The following is a 24800-nucleotide window of genomic DNA, read 5'->3' as shown; positions in this document are numbered from 1 at the left end:
TGTCTTCTAATTATTCTCCTTGCTACCTACCCTCTAATCTGTCATATGCAATTAAGGAAATTTTACTCTGATTGCCTTATTCCATTTCTTATAATCTTTTAATGGCCCTATATTGCTTGTAGGAGGAAGTATAAATTCTCTAACGTAGTACACATGACCTCCCTGGTCTGGCACTTGCCCACTGTCCATCTTCATCCCATGATACTTCCTCACTAATGCCCTGTGCTCTAGCAAAGCCCAAATTCTTTAATTCCCTGATTGTTTCCTATTATATCTTATGTTTTAATGCTGTTCTCTTAAGCTGGAATACTCTCCCTCGCTAATGTTTGGATAAACTCCAACTCATCTTTCAAGATCTTTCTTAAATATATGTGCTAAGACATTGTCCCTGGTCCATCAAGCAGAAATGATCTCTCTATTCTTTTGGTCATTATTGTGCTCAGGTTATCTATATTGTGACCTTTTATTTACATGGTGACCTATTTGGGAGTACATATCTTCAAATTTATAGCACCACATTGCTTCTTTTTAAAATTATTTTTTATTATTTTATATTAATCACATACATTATATCATTACTTTTTGATGTAGTGTTCCATGATTCATTGTTTGTGTATAAGGCACAGTGCTCCATGCAGTACGTGCCCTTTTTAATACCCATCACCAGGCTAACCCATCCCCCCACCCCCCTCCCCTCTAGAACCCTCAGTTTGTTTCTCAGAGTCCATAGTCTCTCATGGTTTGTCTCCCACTCCGATTTCCCCCCCTTCATTTTTCCCTTCCTGCTATCATCTCTTCTTCTTTTTTTTTTTTTTTAACATATAATGTATTATTTGTTTCAGAGATACAGGTCTGTGATTCAACAGTCTTACACAATTCATAGTGCTCACCATAGCACATACCCTCCCCAATGTCTATCACCCAGCCACCCCATCCCTCCCACCCCCCACCACTCTAGCAACCCTCAGTTTGTTTCCTGAGATTAAGAATTCCTCATATCAGTGAGGTCATATGATACATGTCTTTCCCTGATTGACTTATTTCGCTCAGCATAATACCCTCCAGTTCCATGAACGTCGTTGCAAATGGCAAGATTTCATTCCTTTTGATGGCTGCATAATATTCCATTGTGTGTGTGTGTATATATATATATATATATATATATATATATATATATATATATAACATCTTCTTTATCCATTCATCTGTCGATGGACATCTTAGCTCTTTCCATAGTTTGGCTATTGTGGACATTGCTGCTATAAACATCGGGGTGCACATACCCTTCTGGATCCCTACATTTGTATCTTTGGGGTAAATACCCAGTAGTGCAATTGCTGGATCGTATCGTAGCTCTATTTTCAACTTTTTGAGGAAGCTCCATACTGTTTTCCAGAGTGGTTGCACAAGCTTGCATTCCCACCAACAGTGTAGGAGGGTTCCCCTTTCTCTGCATCCCTGCCAACATCTGTCATTTCCTGACTTGTTAATTTTAGCCATTCTGACTGGTGTGAGGTGGTATCTCATTGAGGTTTTGATTTGGATTTCCCTGATGCCGAGCGATGTTGAGGACTTTTTCATGTGTCTGTTGGCCCTTTGGATGTCTTCTTTGGAAAAATGTCTGTTCATGTCTCTGCCCATTTCTTCATTGGATCATTTGTTCTTTGGGTGTTGAGTTTGATAAGTTCTTTATAGATTGTGGATACTAGCCCTTTATTTGATATGTCATTTGCAAATATCTTCTCCCATTCTGTCAGTTGTCTTTTGGTTTTGTTGACTGTTTCCTTTGGTGTGCAAAAGCTTTTGTGTGTGTGTGTGTGTGTGTGTGGTGTAAGGAAATGGTCCAGTTTCATTCTTCTGCATGTGGCTGTCCAATTTTCCCAATACCATTTGTTGAAGAGACTGTCTTTTTTCCATTGGACATTCTTTCCTGCTTTGTCAAAGATTAGTTGACCATAGAGTTGAGGGTCCATTTCTGGGCTCTCTGTTCTGTTCCATTGATCTGTGTGTCTATTTTTGTGCCAGTACCATATTGCCTTGATGATTACAGCTTTGGAATAGAGCTTGAAGTCTGGCATTGTGATGCTGCCAGCTTTGCTTTTCTTTTTCAACATTCCTCTGGCTATGCAGGGTCTTTTCTGGTTCCATACAAATTTTAGGATTATTTGCTCCATTTCTTTGAAAAAAGTGGATGGCATTTTGATAGGGATTGCTTTGAATGTCTAGATTGCTCTAGGTAGCATTAACATCTTCACAATATTGGTTCTTCCAATCCATGAGGATGGAACGTTTTTCCATTTCTTTGTGTCTTCCTCAATTTCTTTCATGAGTATTTTATAGTTTTCTGAGTACAGATCCTTTGCCTCTTTGGTTAGATTTATTCCTTGGTATCTTACGGTTTTGGTTGCAGTTGTAAATGGGATCAACTCCTTAATTTCTCTTTCTTCTCTCTTGTTGGTGGTGTATAGGAATGCCACTGATTTTGTGCATTGATTTTATATCCTGCCACTTTACTGAATTCCTGTATGAGTTCTAGCAGGTTTGGGGTGGAGTCGGGTTTTCCACATAAAGTATCATATCATCTGCAAAGAATGAGAGTTTGACTTCTTCTTTGCCGATTTGGATGCCTTTGATTTCTTTTTGTTGTCTGATTGTTGTGGCTAGGACTTCTAATACTATGTTGAATAGCAATGGTGATAATGGACATCCCTGCCGTGTTCCTGACCTAGGGGGAAAGCTCTCAGTTTTTCCCCATTGAGAATGATATTCGCTGTGGGTTTTTCACAGATGGCTTTTATGATATTGAGGTTTGTACCCTCTATCCTTATACTCTGAAGAGTTTTGATCAAGAAAGATGCTGTACTTTGTCCAGTGCTTTTTCTGCATCTATTGAGAGGATCATATGGTTCTTGTTCTTTCTTTTATTAATGTATTGGATCACATTGATTGATTGGCAGATGTTGAACCAACCTTGCAGCCCAGGGATAAATCCCACTCGGTCGTGGTGAATAATTCTTTTAATGTACAGTTGGATCCTATTGGCTAGTATTTTGGTGAGAATTTTTGCATCCATGTTCATCAAGGATATTGGCCTGTAATTCTCCTTTTTGATGGGATCTTTGTCTGGTTGGGGATCAAGGTAATGGTGGCCTCATAAAATGGGTTTGGAAGTTTTCCTTCCCTTTCTATTTTTTGGAACAGTTTCAGAAGAATAGGTATTAATTCTTCTTGAAATGTTTGGTAGAATTCCCCTGGGAAGCCATCTGGCCCTGGGCTTTTGTTTGTTGGGAGATTTTTGATGACTGCTTCAATTTCCTTCATGGTTATAGGTCTGTTCAGGTTTTCTATTTCTTCCTGGTTCACTTTTGGTAGTTGATACAGCTCTAAAAATGCATCCATTTCTTCCAGATTATCTAATTTGCTGGCATATAGTACTCATAATATGTTCTTATAATTGTCTGTATTTCTTTGGTGTTGGTTGTGATCTCTCCTCTTTCATTCATGATTTTATTGATTTGGGTCATTTCTCTTTTCTTTTTGATAAGTCTGGCCAGGGGTTTATCAATCTTGTTGATTCTTTCCAAGAACCAGCTCCTAGTTTCGTTGATCTGTTCTACTGTTCTTTTGGTTTCTATTTCATTGATTTCTGCCCTGATCTTTATTATTTCTCTTCTCCTGCGGGTTTAGGCTTTATTTACTGTTCTCTCTCCAGCTCCTTTAGGTGTAGGGTTAGGTTGTATATTTGAGACCTTTCGTGTTTCTTGAGAAAGGCCTCTATTGCTATACTTTCCTCTTAGGACTGCCTTTGCTGCATCCCAAAGATTTTGAACAGTTGTGTTTTCATTTTCATTGGTTTCCATGAATTTTTTTAATTCTTCTTTAATTTCCTGGTTGACCCATTCATTCTTTAGTAGGATGCTCTTTAGCCTCCACGTACTTCAGTTCTTTCCGACTTTCCTCTTGTGACTGAGTTCTAGTTTCAAAGCATTGTGGTCTGAAAATATGCAGGGAATGATCCCAATCCTTTGGTACCAGTTGAAACCTGATTTGTGACCTAAGATGTGATCTATTCTGGAGAATGTTCCATGGGCACTAGAGAAGAATGTGTGTTCTGTTGCTTTGGGATAGAATGTTCTGAATATATCTGTGAAGTCCATTTGGTCCAATGTGTCATTTAAAGTCTTTATTTCCTTGTTGATCTTTTGCTTAGATGATCTGTCCATTTCAGTGAGGGAGGTGTTAAAATCCCCCACTATTATTGTATTGTTGTCAATGTGTTTCTTTGCTTTTGTTATTAATTGGCTTATACAATTGGCTGCTCCCATGTTAGGGGCATAGATATTTATAATTGTTAGATCATCTTGTTGGATAGACCCTTTAAGTATGATATAGTGTTGTTCCTCATCTCTTATTACAGTCTTTGGTTTAAAATCTAATTTGTCTGATATAAGAATTGCCACCCCAGCTTTCTTTTGGTGTCCATTAGAATGGTAAATGGTTTTCCATCCCCTCACTTTCAATCTGGGGGTGTCTTTGGGTCTAAAATGAGTCTCTTGCAGACTGCATATCGATCGGGCTTGTTTTTTTATCCAATCTGATACCCTGTGCCTTTTGATTGGGGCATTTAGCCCATTTGCATTCAGGGTAACTATTGAAAGATAGGAATTTAGTGCCATTGTATTGCCTGTAAGGTGACTGTTACTGTATATTGTCTGTGTTCCTTTCTGGTCTATGTTGCTTTTAGGCTCTCTCTTTGCTTAGAGGACCCCTTTCAATATTTCTTGTAGGGCTGGTTTCGTGTTTGCAAATTCCTTTGGTTTTTGTTTGTCCTGGAAGCTTTTTATCTCTCCTTCTATTTTCAATGACAGCCTAGCTGGATATAGTATTCTTGGCTGCATATTTTTCTCATTTAGTGCTCTGAATATATCATGCCAGTCCTTTCTGGCCTGCCAGGTCTCTGTGGATAGGTCTGTTGCCAATCTAATGTTTCTACCATTGTAAGTTACAGATCTCTTGTCCCGAGCTGCTTTCAGGATTTTCTCTTTGTCCTTGAGACTCGTAAGTTTTACTATTAGATGTTGGGGTGTTGACCTATTTTTATTGTTTTTAAGAGGGGTTCTCTGTGCCTCCTGGATTTTGATACCTGTTTCCTTCCCCAAATTAAGGAAGTTCTCTGCTATAATTTGCTCCAATATACCTTCTGCCCCTGTCTCTCTTTCTTCTTCCTCTGGGATCCCAATTATTCTAATGTTGTTTCGTCTTATGGTATCACTTATCTCTTGAATTTTGCCCTTGTGATCCAGTAGTTGTTTATCTCTCTTTTTTCAGCTTCTTTATTTTCCATCATTTGGTCTTCTATATCACTAATTCTCTCTTCTGCCTCATTTATCCTAGCAGTTAGAGCCTCCATTTTTGATTGTACCTCATTAATAGCCTTTTTGATTTCGACTTGGTTAGATTTTAGTTCTTTTATTTCTCCAGAAAGGGTTTCTCTAATATCTTCCATGCTTTTTTCAAGCCCAGCTAGTATCTTTAAAATCATCATTCTGAACTCAGGTTCTGACATCTGACTAATGTCTGTATTGATTAGGTTCCTGGCTGTTGGTACTGCCTCTTGTTCTTTTTTTTTTGAGGTGATTTTTTTCCGTCTTGTTTTTTTGTCCACTGGAGAAGAGATGAATGAGAGAACAAAATGCTAAAAGGGTAACAACAACCCCAGAAAAATATACACTAAACAAATCAGAAGAGACCTGATACTGGGGGAAAAGAAAAAGAAAGAAAGAAAGAAGAAAAAAAGAAAAAGAAAAAGAAAATGCAAAAGAAAAAGATCAAAACAAACAAACAAACAAACAAACAAAAAAACCCCAGAAAATGATCAGATATGATCACGCTGGTGCATAGATCAGTGCCACACACTAGTTTTTCGGGGTATTTTGGTCTGTTAGAAGAAAGTGCCTCCCAAAATTTTAAAGAAAGAAAAACTTATATATGTACAAAAATAAGGGTAAATATGATGAAGGGATGGGATATGACTGTAAAGATGGAAATTATAAAAGATTTTATAAAAGGAATTGATAAGAAGTTGGTTGAAAAAAGAAAGAAGAGGATTAAAAAAAAAAGGGAGAGAATGTGGTCAGGCAGGAGACTAGAACAAAGCCATACACTAGAGATTTAGGGTATATTTTGGTCTGTTAGAAGAAACTGTATCCCAAAATTTTAAAGAGAGAACAACTCATATATATAGACCAAAAATAAGGTTAACTACTATGAAGGGATAGAATATGACTCTAGAAATGAAAAATAAAAAAAGTTTTTTAAAAAAGTGATTGATAAGATGTTGGTTGAAAAATGGAAAAAGAAAAATTCAAAAAAAAAAAAAAAAGAAAGAAAAAGAAAGTTAAAAAAAACATTAACTTTGAAAGACTAAAGAATCAGGGGGAAAAAAGCCATGAATTCTATGTGCAGAATTCCCCTAGCGCTGGAGTTCTGCCTTTCTCATTGTTCGGTAAACTTGGTCTTGGCTGGCGGTTTTTGCTGATCTTCTGGGGGAGGGCCCTGTTGCCGTGGTTCCCAAATGTCTTTGCCGGAGGTGGAATTGCCCCGCCCTTGCCGGTCCAGGCCAAGTAATCTGCTCGGGTTTGCTCTCGGGAGCTTTTGTTCCCTGCAAACCTTTCCTACAGCTTTGGAGGATAAGAATGAAAATGGCTGCCTCCCAATCTCTGCTCTGGAGGAGCCAAGAATTCGGGGCCCCACTCCTCAGTGCATCCCCAGAGAAAAGCAATCACTCCCATCTCCCCAGTCTCCGGGGGCACTCTGTGCTCACCCGGTCTGTGACAAAGCGTTTCTATCTCTGGCTTATGACCCCGTGTGGAGTCTCCAAAGCCAGCAGATCCCTGCAGTGTGCTTCTGTGCCTCTCCTCCCGGGGGAGGAAGGGGAGTCTCCCCAGATCTGCTGCTTGTTGTGTCCCTGCTGGAAGAGCAGTGGCCCGACTGTGCCGCAGATCATGGTTTATGGCAACCCCTAGCTGAGAGCCCGCGCCTCGGCTCCATCTCTGCAGCTGGCTTCCCTGCTCTGATACCTGGGAGCTCTGCCGCACTCAGGCACCCCCGGTCTTTCTGTGACCCCAAGGGTCCTGAGACCACACTGTCCCAGTGAGGGTTCCACCCCCTGCTTAGCTACCGGAGCGACGTCCCTCAGCGGAGCCAACTTCTAAAGGTTCCTGTTTTGTGCTCTGCTGCTCTATCACTTGCCAGTATCAGCTGACGGAGGCCCCCTCCCCCGCCGTTTATCCTCCCTAATATCGCTCAGATTCACTTCTCCGCACGTCCTACCTTCCAGAAAGTGGTCGCTTTTCTGTTCATAGAGTTGCTGCTATTCTTTTCTTCGATCTCCTGTTGAGTTCGTAGGTGTTCAGAATGGTTTGATCCCTATCTAGCTGAATTCCTGAGACCAGACAAAATTTAGGTTTCCTACTCCTCTGCCATCTTGCTCCTCCCCCGCACCATATTGCTTTTCGACACATATTATACAATCCTATTATTTTAACTATTTGCACTTATTATCTGCTTTTTTCTTATTTATTTAGTTATCTGTATATGTTTACATGGTTTCTGTTTTGTTTGCTACTGTGTTCAAATGGCTAGAATAGTGCTTGGTACATATAAGTATTCAACAAATATCTATTTGGATGAATTAATTCAACAAAATATGGTTATAGAAATTTATCAGGGTACTCTAATGATTCACATTTATATATAAAGAGAAATAATGTGGTTGTATGTATGTAAGTATATAATACAGAATATATATTATATATCATATTTATACACCTATATATGATTATGCATTTAGCTTATGATTTAATTTAATTATGGCATTTCCTGCTATTGAAGGGTATTGTAGAGTCATCCATCACCTCTGGGAGAAAAATGAGCCTAGTAAACTTAGAGAGCAAGAATGGGCCCAAGATCATGCTGAAAAGGAGATACTGACAAGGAAAATGTTGAATTTCTATGTAGAGGTAGAATTTGAAATGAAAAGAATGGGACACACGTTTAAAGAGTTGGAGCCAATATAAACTAGATTGTTGACTTTGATTTGGTTATAACATTTGTTGTGATCATTGATTTCTTTTTTATTCTATCACTGGTATGGGGCTTTGTATGTTGATGGCTGCTCTGTTTGTGTGGTTAATGTTGTCTTGCATGCTGTTGAACAGCTAGTGCAGCAGGCCTGTAATGCATACATTGTCAGGTTCCAGGACTGTGCCTATGTGCAAGGTTGTTGTTGGGAGAATTCTTGATAGACTTTCTGCTCTAGAGGCTGCACAGCAAATCACTGGATAATTGTCAGCACCATGGCAATCCCTCTGCTGGAAAACTCCCATAGTCATATTGTTTGGCTGCCACTTCGGAGCTTGTAATTGTGGACAGTGTCCACTAGAATGTCACTTTGAATTACCTCAAGAGACTGTACAATTTCCATCATTTCCTGTGAAATACTCCCGTTTGGGTTTATTTAGAAATAATGGAGCAACACTGAACTATCATATCAGTCATAAGGGTACCACAGAGATCGCTGCTTTTAACTATAAGCATCATTTATTTCCACCATTCGAAGTGTCCTTTTCCTTTTAAAAACTCTGTGTTGTTTGTTTGCATGTGTTTTGGAATAAGTAATAGTGATCTAAAAAAACCCCAGTAAAGGTACAAAAACAGTATTTTTTTCTCATTGTGATGATTCTAAGATTTTACTTAATTTCAGTCTTTTTCTCTGAATATTCATAATTTAAATTTTTAAATTTCAGTCTTAAATTGATATATTCATTTGATATTTGCCCAAAATACTGAAACTCTAGGGCATTTGAATAGCTCGTGGTTGCAATAAGAAAGTGTTCAAAATTGTTTTTGAATAAATATTTGTTGAATAAATAGACTTGGAATAGTTCTGGAAAAATCTGAGTTTTAAGGTTACCATAACAGTATCCCATGCATAGGCCAGGGGTCTTTAATCTTTTGGTCACAGAATCCTTTGAAAATTTGATAAAGTACTGATTTCCTCTCATTATCTCAAAACACAAAACAGAAACAATAAGAAAATCCTGAAGCCCATCCATGGTCCCCATGGCACAGTTGACATTGAACAGAAGAGTTAAAAATTTTTTGATAACAGTTACTGTGTATTGGATCCAGTTTCTTGCCTGGTGTGTGATCACATAGAGCATGTAATCTGAAGAGGCATGCAGATAACTAAAAGAAGTCTTAGGTACTATTGGAGAACTTCGACCATTTAATCCAAAAGGCTGTGTCTGGTGTGGGTGTTGGATAGTGCCAATACATTGAGATCCAGAAAATGAGGGGTAGTTATATTCTGTCAGGTAGACCAGTAGGCTGAGAGAGTTGTAGGCACAGTGAAAGACAATCAGTGACCATAGGTGAGCTAGAACATTGAGGGGCTGAGAGTTGGTTGGGAGGATAGTGGCAGTAGAGGAAGCTGAGATAGCAGTCAGATTAAGCATGTTCTTAAAAACCATGCTAAGGAGTTTATGCTTTTACTTAGTATATGGGAATGGATGACTTTAAAGCAGATCAGGGACATTAATAGATTTGCCTTTTAGAAAAATTACTGACTCTGGGCAATGAATTGGGGGAAGAGGGTGACAGAATTAGAGGGAGGACAACTAGTATGCTTTTTCAATAATTCGGTGTGTGATAATGGTGGTGTGAGTTAGGGCTGGAGAAATGGAGCAGAGGTAGGACATTGGGTTTGAATGGATTTGAAGATAAGGGAGAGGGAGGAGTCAAGAATAGTTTCTCAGTTTTTGTGCTTTTTGTCTTGGGCAACCTGGTGGGTGGTTGTGAAATACAGAATTTAAGAGGAAGAGCCAGTAGAAGAGGAGAGGAAAGAAAAAGAGATAGAGTCCCGTTTTCGACACTGACTTTAACTACCTATGGGAAATCTTTGAGATGTCTGGGAGGCAGTTGAATGTATGGGTCCAAAACTCAGAAGAAAGATTGGGCCATAAGGAAACATTTAGACTTCGTCAATAGTTCTTAAATTCTTTTCTACCTTAACATACTTGAGGAAGACAATAAAATCTTCCCACTCATGGAAGTAGCCCCATTTAGCAGTGATTCTCATGTTATCTCTGAGAAAGTTCTTTACTCAGGTGACAGGATGGCTCTCTTCATTCAGGTCTGTGCTCATTGTTAATTATAAAAAAGTCTGCTCCATACTACCTTATAAAAAATTATATCCAGTCTGGTCACTCCTTATTCTATTTAAAAGACTTCAAACCATTTACTGCCACCCAACACATAGATATTTGTTTATTGGATTATTGTTCCTTCCATTACAATATAACTCCCTGAGACAAGAATTTTGCCTTTTCTTTTCATTAATCTGTTCACAAAGTCTAGAATAATTCCTGCTACATATTATGTTCCTAATTAATTAATTAAATTATGTAAATTAAGTATATAAGTTAAAACAAATAAAATTTTCAACATGATGGAAGATGTATAATAGCATATTTGGATCAGAGGATGTGAAATTTGAAAAAATTTTTCCTAAATATTTTGATTCAGCTCCTTGACCAAGGATGGCTTCCTATACTCTGCCCCTCTCTGTAGATTTGAGATCATTATTAGTGATACTAACTGGAGCCATGGGAGTATCGTATTAAGAAAGAAGGTGGAGTCAGTAGTCTCCAATGCTGCTAGGAATGAAGGTAAAGACAGAATTTTCTGTCTTTACAACAGTTAGTTCATGGATAACCTTGGCAAGTTTCAGTGGAGTGATGTGTGGAAAGCAAAGAAGTGAAAACATCTAGAGTAGATAAATATGAGACACTATGAGCTTTAGGGCAGGATAGTTTACAATGGAAAAGTACATTTAAATATTTATTGCAAAAATGAATAAGAGGGGAACGTTGATGATATAAGAGAGATGAGAATAACCCATATTAGAAGGTTAAGAATATTGGAGGGAGTGTGTTTATAAGACACCTGACAGGATTAGCCTTAGGTAAGAGAGACCTATTTCTCTGTTGTAGGACCAAAGGATGTTGCTGAGTGTTTAGATTTGGTGATAGGAAGTTGAGATAACAATAATCTAATGCTTTCCCCTTGGTGAAGTAGGGAACAAAGTCATTTGCTGAGAGTGAGCATTTAGAAGGTGAGTTTGAATGTTTGAGGAGATTGAGTTTCTACAGAAAATGACAAAAATAGAGATGCCTAGAAAAACACAGGTGAGTTTTCATGCCACTTTGAGAACCCAGGTGAGGTTGGTGATCAAGAATTGAAGTGGTACCACTCTTCTAACTTGTATAATTATCTTTACTAGCTATGAAAAGTAAGGCACAAAGAGTTAACAAAACTTGTCTAAAGTTACACATCCAGCCAGTGGCATAGCTGAATTTTGAGCATCAAACCTAAGTCTGCCTGGTTCCAGACACTTTAAAACATTAGACCATTCTGGTAATAACAGTATTCAATGATCATTGCAAAATGGTGGAGTCTTTTCTCAGGTCAGGCTCAATATAGACATTGGTATGTCCTGCCAAAAGCCAAAATTAGATTAAAACTCCATTCTGACACTGTATTGGGGTGTGCTCACATCAGGAAGATGATGCAGAGAGCCCCAGTTGTATTGATATAAAGGAGCACCAATTGTGTGGCAATCAGAAGCCGCTACTTAAATTTTGCAGAGATGCATGGGAGTAAGACAAGATTCAGTGATACCGTTGACCAAGAATGTGTACTCACAGTCTTTATACTAAGCAATTAGAGGTAGAAAAATTAAGCATGTGCTTCAGGTATATTATAATCATTCTGACCAAGTGGCAGGTGACACAGAAAAGAGGCCCGAAGAGAGAAGAACCCAACCCAGGAGAGAAGCATTTGCTTTAGCCACATGTGTGTGGCTAAGGGCTTCACTAATTCTTTAGTGGGTGGGGAAGTGAGGCTTGTATACTTGTTAAGCGTGTTTATGTATGTGTGTGTAAGATAACAATTCAGAATATTCAATCCTTATTTCATTGGGTTTTAGTTTAGGTTTAAAAGCCTAAACTAGGTTTAAAAACCTAGTTTTAGGTTTAAAAACCTTTTCCTGCTTTAATAAGGTTTTTGTATAAAGACCCTTTTTGGATCCCTTCTCAGCCTTTTGGCTAAGATCAAGTATAGTATCTGTTCTTATCAGTTTAAAGACCCTTTTGGATAATGTCATATGTAAGTGTTTAGACAAGGTTAGACTCAGTTAATATATGTGGGCAAGTTATCTGCTTATATGTCTAAATATCATTTTTAAAAAGTTAAAAAGTCAAACTGTAGTAAAACATTTGATATTGCCCCAGTGTTAAAAAAAAAAACTCAACATGTAAAGATCTATCATAAATTGATAAGAAACACACTACAATAATAAGAAATAGGTAGAAGACATGAACTAGTACTTTACTATAGGAGAAGGATAAATCGCAAATAAATAGGAAAAGAGAGCACTCCAGCTAGTAATTAAAGAAATTAAGCCCCACTAAATGTCATAAGGTAGTGGAATTCTCCAAACAAGCAATCCATTCATTACTTTTTTTTTTTTTTTAAGATTTTATTTATTTATTTGACAGAGAGAGCGAGAGAGCACAAGCAGCGGGAGCAGTAGAAGGAGAGGGAGAAGCAGGCTTCCCGCTGAGCAAGGAGCCCGATACGGGGCTCGATCCCAGGACCCTGGGATCATGACCTGAGCCGAAGGCAGACACTTAACCATCTGAGCCACCCAGGCGCCCCCATTCATTACTTTTTTGAAATAAGACATGACCATATCAAACAAAAGGCAGGCTAAAAATGCATACTAGAAAAATTTTTAAACATCGATGTGTACTAAGTATGATACATTTACCCTTTAAATCAACATGGATTGGAAAATTATAATTACTAATTTGCAGTGAGTCTTTTATATTCCAATATTGTTTTTGTAAACATCAATTTGTACATTTTTCTAATAAATTCTATCCTCAGAAATGTTTAGAAATATGATGAAAGATTTACATACGTAGATGTACATAGCACCATAGTGGAGGCATATTTCCATGAAGAAGACTAGCAGAGAGGCATGCTGTCGTAAGAACCACGCAGATGGACCCTTATAGTTTTCTCCTGCTCAACTTCTTAAACATGAAAACGTAGATAACCTTCTGAAAGCCTCAGATCTGAGAAGGAGGCCCTCACAAGACAGGCTGTGTCCCCAAAAGAGGATTTATTAAATTTGGAGGGAAAGACACTCCAGCTGAGTTTGATGGCTGCCCAATGCCCTGTTCTCTTAGCAAATGTCATCATCCATCTAAGAAAGGCACTCCAACCAGGGCCCTTTTGGCTCTTGTTCTAAGGGCACAATGAGAACATTGCTTGATTCTTAATTATAAGTAAAAGAAACCTACTAACAGATTTAAGCAGAAAGATTTTGAGTAGAATATTGGGCAGAGGTCTGGAGAATTAAGTTCTGAAATGTGAAAGTATGATGAAGGCTAGATAGCTCTCAGGCCTCCAACCACATCCTGCATAGAAAGAGTCTAATGCAGATACTGAATCCTGGGTATTCCTGCCTCCATGAGTGCTGCCCTTGAAAAATGGATATTGCTACCACAGTTACTGTACCACACAAATAGATTTACCACTGTTTGTCTTCAAAGCATTACTAGTTTCAATTAAAAAATCTGGTGCTGATGTAGATAATGAACAGAGCTCAACAGAGGAAACTTGGGTCATTAGTATCTGATGTGTGGCTTCAAATTGTGGGAGGTTTGTTCTGCCTCCCACAAAAATTCATATGTTAGGGAATGCTCTACCAGTGTTACCAGTGTGACCAATTCATTATTTTTTCTAAAAGTGACAAAAGCCTATTGACTAGAAGGCAGATTAAAAACAAACATTGGGAAATGTTATTAAATGTTGAAGGAAATGTATTAGGAAAGAAATCAAAACAAACAAATGGTGTTGGGAAAATTGGACAGCCACATGCAGAAGAATGAAACTGGACCATTTCCTTACACCACACACAAAAATAGACTCAAAATGGTTGAAAGACCTAAATGTGAGACAGGAGTCCATCAAAATCCTAAAGGAGAACACAGACACCTCTTCAACCTCAGCCACAGCAACTTCTTCCTAGAAACATCGCCAAAGGCAAGAGAAGCAAGGGCAAAAATGAACTATTGGGACTTCATCAAGATAAAAAGCTTTTGCACAGCAAAAGAAACAGTCAACAAAACCAAAAGACAACTGACAGAATGGGAGAAGATATCTGCAAATGACATATCAGATAAAGGGCTAATATCCAAAATCTATAAAGAACTTATTAAACTCAACACCCAAAGAACAAATGATCCAATGAAGAAATGGGCAGAAGACATGAACAGACATTTTTCCAAAGAAGACATCCAAAGGGCCAACAGACACATGAAAAAGTCCTCAACATCACTCGGCATCAGGGAAATCCAAATCAAAACCTCAATGAGATACCACCTCACACCAGTCAGAATGGCTAAAATTAACAAGTCAGGAAATGACAGATGTTGGTGAGGATGCAGAGAAAGGGGAACCCTCTTACACTGTTGGTGGTAATGCAAGCTTGTGCAGCCACTCTGGAAAACAGTATGGAGGTTCCTCAAAAAGTTGAAAATAGAGCTACCATACAACCCAGCAATTGCACTATTGGGTATTTACCCCAAAGATACAAATGTAGGGACCCGAAGGGGTACATGCAACCCAATGTTTATAGCAGCAATGTCCATAATAGCCAAACTATGGAAAGAGCTAAGATGTCCATCGACAGATGAATGGATAAAGAAAAGGTGGTATATATATACAATGGAATATTATGCAGCCATCAAAAGGAATGAAATCTTGCCATTTGCAACGATGTTCATGGAACTGGAGGGTATTATGCTGAGCGAAATAATTCAATCAGAGAAAGACATGTATCATATGACCTCACTGATATGAGGAATTCTTAATCTCAGGAAACAAACTGAGGGTTGCTGGAGTGGTGGGGTATGGGAGGGATGGGGTGGCTGGATGATAGACATTGGGGAGGGTATGTGCTATGGTGAGCGCTGTGAATTGTATAAGACTGTTGAATCACAGACCTGTACCTCTGGAACAAATAATACATTATATGTTTAAAAAAAAAAAGAAGATAGCAGGAAGGGAAGAATGAAGGGAGGGAAATCTGAGGGGGAGATGAACCATGAGAGACTATGGACTCTGAGAAACAAATTGAGGGTTCTAGAGGGGAGGGGGTGGGGGCATGGGTTAGCCTGGTGATGGGTATTAAAGAGGGCACGTACTGCATGGAGCACTGGGTGTTATATGCAAACAATGAATCATGGAACACTACATCAAAAACTAATGATGTAATGTATGGTGATTATTATAGCATAATAATAAAAAAAATTCATAGAATGCATGAAAAACACTAAATTCAAGTAAATTAAGAGGAATATAATGTATAATTAAAAGTGTGGACCCTGGAGTGTCCCTGTTTTGGTTTCAAAACCAATTCTGCAACTTGCTAACTTACTAGCTATTGCAACTAACCACCCAATAACTGGGAAAGTTATTTAAAGATTTTTTGCCTCAGTTTTTTCACTTGTAAAATGGTACACAAAGCACATCAAAAGAAAGATGACGCAGAGAAAAATTCATGGACTTAAATACATTCTTAAAAAAAATAATGAAAATAGATGAATTAAGTCTTTAATTCAAAAAGTTAAGAACAGGAACATAATCCTTTAAAAAGGAATTAATAAAGATAAGTAGAGAAATTAATGAGCTAATAAATGTAAAATGTAAAAATAATTGAATTGATAAATAAAATGGAACTGTTTATTTAGAAAAGAAAAAACACCTGAAATAGATTAATTTTTACACTTTAATTTTTAAAGCCTATTGTAATAGAATGTAGAAAATGTATATATATATATATATATATACACACATATCTATACACACACACACACACACACACACACATATATATATATAAATATAGTCAGTTAAAAGGCAAACTGATAAAACAAAGTTTGTACATATGCTGAAAAGGATTAATTTAACAGAGTTTTAGAAATCAGCTTGAAAAACCTGTAAAGTCCAGTAAGAAATAAGTAAAAGACAATTTTCAAAAGAAAGAAAATAAACAAGGATTTGAGCACCCCTAGTGAATAGCTTAGGCAAGAATCACCATTACAGAATAATGCCTTAATAAAACTTTTTTTTTTCTGGCCAAGTGGGTTACATACCTATTGTAGAAATCTAGATGCCAACCTAGGAAGCTTCCATGAAAATATCCATCATTGAAAGCTCTATGCTATGGAAATTATGGGTATCTGATGACAAAGCTTCTCATACTGAGGCTCTCTGAACTTCAAGGAGATTATCTTATTCTACAGTGCATGTGTTTAGCCAACCTATGCAATAAACATTAATAAATACATCCATAATTTAAGAAACTGAGTGAAATAGATGGAATGAAAAGGGCAAAATCAGATTAAATATATATAGAAGAAATATGTAAATATGGGGCTTTACTGTCTATATTTCTGTTTTATAGGCTTTGTCTCATGGACCAAATTTGAGAGCAGTTATAAACATGTATCGTAGACAGATCTATCGTGTTAAATATCGACTTGGTCTTTGGAGGACAAGACAAATTATAAACTTTGTAGAACTAGAGGAATGGATGGACAGAAAAAAGTGTAAGTGATACCGTCATTTCTGGTTTGATTTTAAATTTGGAATTGATTTAACCATTGGAATTTTATATATAATTTACATGCAATTACCCCTAGACACCATAGGTAGATCTATTTTATATTGCTGAAACCTATTTGCATTTTATTTATTTTTTAAAAGTTTTAAAAAAAGTTTTATTTAAATTCCAGTTAGTTAACATGCAGTGTAATGTTAGTTTCAGGTGTACAATGTGGTGATTCAATACTTCCATACAATATCTGGTGGCTATTTGCATTTTAAAGTGATGTATATTTGATTTAATTTATTAGGATCCTGTGTTTATAAGCAAGAGATAACCCATTCTAGTTAACCAAAGCAAAAAGGAAATTTAAAAGAAAAATATAGGAAAGGTAGCTAAAGAATCAGCTTTCACACAGAACTCAAAACAGAACTACTTCAGGGCACCTGGGTGGCTCAGTTGGTTAAGCATCTGCCTTCTGCCCAGGTCATGATCCTAGGGTCCTGGGATCAAGCCCCACATCCAGCTCTCTGCTCAGTGGGGAGTCTGCTTCTCCCTCCCTCTGCCCTTCCCCCCTGCTCATGCTCTCTCTCTCTCTCTGATGCTCTCTCTCTCTCAAATAAATAAATAAAATCTTAAAACAAAACAAAACCCAAAACAAAAAACAGTGCTACTTCAGAGATTTAGAGATCAAAAAAGAAAAATCTCTTTTTGCCTTTGGGAGATAGATAAGCTGTTATCATTTTAAGACTTTTTTGTTTCTATGCTTTAAATTCAAATTCCAAGGAGAGAGCACCTGATTGGTTTAATTTGAATCATGAGTCCAACACTCTGCCATGGGAAGACAGAGAACTTTGCTTGAGAGTTGAACAGAAGCTCTATCCATTGGGGGAGGAGTAGCTCCCCAAAGGAAAACTGCATATTGCTAACATAAGAATAGCTAATGGACACCTAGCAGACTAGATAGAAATCTATTATGTATGTGTTGCTTGTTAGTGTTGAAATTCTGTCCACAGAACAATTTCCCTAATATATATCTTAGCTTTCAGAGAGCCTGATTCCTATTATATTTAATGAATTTACATTGCTTAGGATTAGGATGGAGATTATAGCCAGTGTCTTGATTAAAAAAATAATAAATGAGGACTTCTTGTTTCTGGTTCCACATATAAGGAGCTTGGAAATCCCCACTCCATCTTAACAATAAGTAAAAAAGCTGAACAGACTAAAAATTTTACTTTTTTTCATGGGTCTATAAGAGAAGAGAAGCCACAGGGCAAAAAACTGCCCCCAAGATTAAAGAGACAGACACACAAATACAGGGAGTTGCAGCTTCCCAGAGCAGAGACTCATGAGTAGAAATGGATGTGGGAGGAAATAAGTGTTGGCAAAGATGTGGAAAAAAAGGAACTCTCATACACTATTGTTGGGAATGCAAACTGGTGCAGCCGCTGTGGAAAACAACATGGAGGTGCCTCAGAAAATTAAAAATAGAACTATCCTATAATCCAGTAATCACACTACTGGGTATTTACCCAAAGAATATGAAAACACTAATTCAAAAATATATATGCATCCATATATTTATTGTAGCATTATTTACAATAGCCAAATTATGGAAGCAATGCAAGTGACCATTGATAAATGAATGGATAAAGAAGAAGTGGTATATATACACTATGGAATATTACTCAGCCATAAAAAAGGAATGAAATCATGCCATTTGCAACAACATGGTTGGATCTAGAATAAATGCCAAGTAAAATAAGTCAGTCAGAGGAAGACAAATACCATATGATTTTACTCATATGTGGAATTTAATAAAACAAATAAATAAAGAAAAAAAGAGAAAAACCAAAACCAGACTATTTAGAGAACAAACTGGTGGTTACCAGAGGGGAAGTGGGTGGGGGGATGGGTGAAATAGGTGAAAAGGATCAAGAGTACACTTATCACGATGAGCACTGAGTGATGTAGAGAATTGTTGAATCACTATATTGTACATCTGAAACAAATGTAACACTGTATATGTTTATGTAATTATACTGGAATTAAAATAAAAAAAAAAGAAATTGATGTGAGAACCAGTGCCAGGCAGGAAAATTGAACTGTCATGGACAATAGTTAGAAGCTCAGTGTGAACAATTCAGAGAGTTAAAAACTCCAGGAGGACTCAGTCATAAGACCACCACAGTATGGTGATATTTACTTCCAGGAGCTTGACCAGATTCCCACAGTAAATGTCAGAGAAAGGGAACCATTTTGAAATTTGCCAGAGCACACTCTTCTTAAGAAGGCCTACCTTAAGGGGAAACTAGTTAACCAGAGCCTAGCCTACTGGGTTTTTTTCAGAACTTAACTGACCTGGTGAAGATAAATACCCAATTTCAGTCCACTTTGGCCATCCTGTCCCACCTATAGGGGGAAAGAAAAAAACCGAGAAACACTTGGATAGTTCACAGTTCAGAGACACAGGGTCACTAAGAGACTACATCCTAATCATAGGTCTATAGAACAGTTCCTCCCATACCTTACTACCACATTACTAAAGGTCCATTTACAACAGTCCCTTTTGCCTGTTATAATGTCTGGCTATCAAGAAAAAATTGTAAGGTGCAAAAAGGCAGAAAACACAGTTTGAATAGACAAAGCAAACATCAGAACCGGACATGGCGGGGATGTTGGAATTATCAGACCAGAGATTTAAAACCACTATGATTAATACACTACAGGCTCTAAAGGATAAAGTAGACAGCATGCAAAAGTAAGTGGGTGATGTAAGCAGAGAGATGGAAATCCTAAAAAAGAACCAAAAAGAATGTTAGAGATAACACTGTAATAGAAATGAGGAATGCCTTTGATGCGCTTATTAGTAAATTGGACATGGCTGAGGAAAGACTGTCTGAGCTAGAAGATAAATCAGTAGAATCCTTGAAAACCAAAAAACAAAGAGAACAAACACTGAAAAAAAAAAAGCACCTGAACAAAATATCCAGGGGCTATAATATAAGGATAATGGGAATACCAGAAGGAGAAGAAAGAGAGAAAATAACAGAAGAAATATCTAAAACAATAATGACTGAGAATTTCCCCAAATTATTCTTAGACACCGAACCACAGATTCAAGAATCTCAGAGAACACCAAGCAGAATAAATTCTGAAAACTACACTTATTTTGGTGTAGGCATTATCATCTTCAAACTACAGAAAATCAAAGATAAAAAAAAAATCCTGAAGGAAACCAGATGGAAAAACACCTTGCCTATAGAGGAAGAAAGATAAGAATTACATGCAATCTATTAGTAACCATACAAGCAAGAAGAAGGGAGTGAAATATTTAAAGTAGTGGGAGAAAAAAAAAAAAACACACCTAAACCTAAAGTGGTGGGAGAAAAAAAAAACCTGCCTAAGAAGAAAAGAACAAGGACACACATTACTAATATCAGAAAAAGGGGATATTTCTATTGATACTTTGGACATTAAAAGGAAAATAAAGGAATACTATGAACAACTCTACGCTCACAAATTTAATATACTAGATGAAATGGACCAATTCCTTGAAAGACACAATCTGCTAAAACTCAAACAAGAAGAAAGAGACAGTCTGAATAGGCCTATGTCTATTAAAGAAATGAGTTGATAATTAATAACCTTCCAAAACAGAAAGCACCAGGCCCAGATGGCTTCACTGGTAAATTCTACCAAACATTTAAGGAAGAAATTATACCAATTCTCTATAATCTTTTTAAAAATTATTTATTTAATTATTTAATTATTTAATTATTTGAGAGAGAGAGAAAACATGTGAGCAGGAGGGGAGGGGCAGAGAGAGAATCTTAGCAGGCTCCATGCCCAATGTGGAGCCCGACATAGGGCTCTATCTCATGACCCTGAGATCATGACCTCAGCCAAATTCAAGAGTTGGACACTTAACTGACTGAGCCACCCAGGTGGTCCAATTCCTTATAATCTTTTTCAGTGGTAAGAAGCAGAGGGAATACTTCCTAACTCATCCTATGGGACTAGCATAAACCTAACACCAAAAATAGACAAAGGTAAGAAAACTACAGACCAAAATCTCTCTAAATATAGATGCAAAATCCTCAATAGAATAGTAGCAAATCAAACCCAAAAAAGTATAAAAAGTATTATATACCACCACCAAATGGAATTTATCCTAGGTATGCAAGGCTGGCTCAGGATTTGAAAATCAATTAATGTAATCCATCATATCAACAGGCTAAAAATGAAAAATCACATGGTCATATCAATAGGAACAGAAAAAGCATTTGACAAAATCCAATATCCATTTGTAATATAAAATCTCAGTAAACTAGGAATGGAGAAGAACTTTCTCAACTTAATAGACTATCTACAACAACCCTACAGCTAATATCATACTTGATGGTAAGTAATTTTAAACTTTCCCACTGAGATCAGGTACAAGGATGTCTTCTCTCACCACTCCTTTCCACACCATACTAGAAGTCCTTGATAATGCAAAAAGACAATAAAAGGGCATAAAAGGCATACAGATTGGGAAGGAAGAAATAAAACTATCTTTGTTCATATGATTGTTATGTGTGGAAAATCTGAAAGAATTGACTAAAAAACCTCCTGGAACTAATAAGTGATTACAGCAATATGGCAGGATACAAGATTAATATCCCAAACTTAACTGTTTACTTTTATTCCAACAATGAACAAGTGGACTTTGAAATTAAACAACAACATTTACATTAACACCCCCAAAATAAAATGTTAAGTATAAATGTAACAAAATATGTACAAGGTCTCTATGAGGAAAACTACAAAACTCTGATAAGCAAAATCAAAGAACTGAATAAATGGATAGATATTCCATGTTCATGGGTAGGAAGACTCAATATTGTCAGAAAGTCAGTTCTTCTTAATTTGATTTATAGATTCAGTGCAATCCCGTTCAGAATCCCAGCAAGTTACTTTGTGGATTTTGACAAACTGATTCTGAAGTTTATATGGAGAGGCAAAAGTCAAGAATAGCCAACACAATATTGAAGGAGAAGAACAAAGTTGGAGGACTGATGCTACTCAGCTTCAAGACCTACTATAAAGCTATAATTTTCAAAACAGTGTGGTATTGGTGAAAGAATAGACAATAGATCAGTGGAACAGAATAGAGAGCCCAGAAACAGGCCCCCATAAATATAGCCAAGCGGTCTTTGACAAAGGAGCAAAAGAAATACAATAGAGCAAAGATAGTCTTTTCTCTATTGTAAATGGTGCTGGAACAACTGGCTATCCACATGCAAAAAAAAAAAAATCTAAACACAGACCTTCATCCTTTACAAAAATTAACTCAAAATGGATCGTAGACCTAAGTGCAAAAAAAAGAAACTTCTGGAATGTAACATAGGAGAAAACATAGATGATCTTGGATATGGCGCCTTTTTAGATACAACACTAAAGACATGGTCCATTAAATAAATAATTGAAGATCTGGATTACATTAAAATTAAAAACTTCTACTTTGCAAAAGATAATGTTAAGAGAATGAGAATACAAGCCACATGCTGGGAAAAATATTTGCAAAAGACGCATCTGATAAGGACTGCTATTGAACATATACAAAGAACAACTCAGGAATAATAAAACAAACAACTTGAATAAAATTGAGCCAAAGACCTCACCAAAGAAGATATACAGATGATAAGCATTTGCAATGTTCAATATCATTGTTATTAGGGAAATGCAAATTAAAACAGCAAGATACACTACACACCTATTAGAATGGCTAAACTCCAGAACACTGTCAATATCATATACTGGTAAGGATGTGGGGCAACAGGAACTATTATTCATTATTAATGAGAATGCCAATGATACAGCCATTTTGGAAAACACTGTGGTGGTTTCCTATAAAACTAAACATACTGTTACCATATGATCCAGCAATCATGCTCCTTGGTATTTACGCACAGGCATCGAAAACTTATAGGCACACACAACCTACACATGGATGTCTATATCTGTTTTTTCATAATTGCCAAAGCTTAATAGCAACGCAGATGTCCTTCAGTAGATGAATAGATCAATAAACTGTGGTACACTGGACAAGGGAGTGTATTTAGAGCTAAGAAGAAATGAGCTATCAAGCTATGAAAAGACATAGAGGAATCTTAAATGCATATTACTGGGGCGCCTGGGTGGCTCAGTCGTTAAGCGTCTGCCTTCAGCTCAGGTCATGATCCCAGTGTCCTGGGATCGAGCCCCACATCGGGCTCCCTGCTCCGCAGGAAGCCTGCTTGTCCCTCTCTCACTCCCCCTGCTTGTATTCCCTCTCTCGCTGTCTCTCTCTCTCTGTCAAATAAATAAATAAAAATCTTTAAATGCATATTACTAAGTAAAAGAAGCCAATCTGAAAAGTCTATATACACTGTATACTTCCCAACCATATGACATTCTAGAAAAGGCAAAACTATGGAGAAAATTAAAAAACTTGTATTTACCAGGAGTGGATGGGGTGGGGGGGAGGGATGGATTGGCAGAATATAGAGGATTTTTAAGGCAGTGAAGCTATTCTGTACAATACTGCAATGATGGATACATGTCATTATGTATTTGTCTAAATCCATAGAATGTGCAACATCAACAGTGAACTCTGAGGTAAACTGTGGACCTTAGTGATTTTGATGTGTCCTCCTTAGTAACAAATGTATAACTCTGTGAGTGATGTTGATAATGAAAGAAGGCTATGCTTACGTGGATGTAGTGGGTATGTGAGAAATCTCTGTACCTTCTTAAAACTACTCTTAAAAAATCGTCTTTAAAAATAATAAACAAAAACCAACAAAATGATGCAAGTAAATTATATTTAATTGAAATAAACATCTTTCCACTTTATAATGTAAAAGTGCTACATTTTTGGTATAGTTTCATCTAATCATAAAATATGCATTTCACAATGGACTGTACATTCCATGAAGACAGGGACTGTATCTGTTAACATTCTTTAATGAATAGCCACTATTAACAAATGCCTGGCTTATCAAAGGGCTCAGAAATATTTGTTGATAGTTTTCATTAACTTTATTACTTACGCTAAAATTATATGCCAACAAATATTTACAGATAACCAGAATTCTTTGAGTTAGAAGGACTCCTTTTCTGTGGCTAGAGGTTAGGGAAAGAAGTCAAAGAGATTTTATGCACATCACGGAATTAAGCTAGATCAAGTAACCCAGTCCCAACAACTTGGTTTCCAGAGAAAAGGGTAGAAAGGAGCAAAATGTTGGAGATGAAAAGATGGGAAGAAGGGAGAAAAAGAAACAAGTGAGAGACAGAGGCAAAGAAAGAGAAAACCTTTCTCTCATTGGGAAGCTGCTAGGACTCCTTTACTTAAAAATCCTTTAAAAAAAGTGATTTAAAGAATTACCAACTAAGGCATCCATTTGCACTAAGGGTTAAAGTAACTCTAGAGTCCACAGAATTTGCAAGTTATTTTTTTGCCTTTATGTTCCTCAGAAAATTCTCCATCCCTTCCATATGTGGATTGCTAATTGGGTGATATTTAGCAGGTATCTATCTTTACACATTTTTAAGAATCTTTCAATGACCAGAAAATTTCATTTAATTTTCATGATTTAAGTTTTATATTGACCCTGATTAAACCTGCCTAGAATATTAATTCTGCTAGTGTGTGGCTGAACATTTGCTTTTCAAGCATAATATAAAGGTTAAGCACATTATTGTCTATTAATATAGTTACATGGCCATAATGTTAATATGTCTCTTAGTTTGATCTAGTGAGAAACATCTAAAACTGATTGAATGAAAAACTAATAAAGGTAAATATACTTTTCAAGGACAAATATATTTCCTTAACCAGAAAATTAAAAGTGACATTCTTTGTGTGCTAGTTTGGATTTCTCCAGAATCAGACCCTGAGACAAGAATTCAAGTACAACTAACTTCTTTGCAAGTAGATCCCAGTAAATACTGTTAGTGGAATGAATTAAGACAGGGAAGGGATAGAAGCCAAAAAAGAATGCCTTATCAGACCGATTACCATCAACTGGAG

General features: G+C 36.9%; 1 protein-coding gene and 1 pseudogene across 1 annotated transcript in view; both read left to right on the top strand.

Annotated features, from left to right (window-relative positions):
- Positions 1-24800, top strand: part of IQCM (IQ motif containing M) — a 362431-nt gene that overhangs the window by 165261 nt on the left and 172370 nt on the right. Inside the window, exon 11 of the mRNA XM_078068245.1 lies at positions 16601-16745. Coding sequence (XP_077924371.1) covers positions 16601-16745 — 145 coding nt within the window. The remainder of the gene's footprint in view (positions 1-16600; positions 16746-24800) is intronic.
- Positions 12148-12265, top strand: LOC118523040 (U2 spliceosomal RNA; annotated as a pseudogene).

The sequence above is a fragment of the Halichoerus grypus genome, chromosome 3 (assembly GCF_964656455.1).
Source record: "Halichoerus grypus chromosome 3, mHalGry1.hap1.1, whole genome shotgun sequence".
Taxonomy (NCBI): domain Eukaryota; kingdom Metazoa; phylum Chordata; class Mammalia; order Carnivora; family Phocidae; genus Halichoerus; species Halichoerus grypus.
Note: the sequence above shows the minus strand (reverse complement) of the source record. Positions and strands in the feature narration are given on the sequence as shown.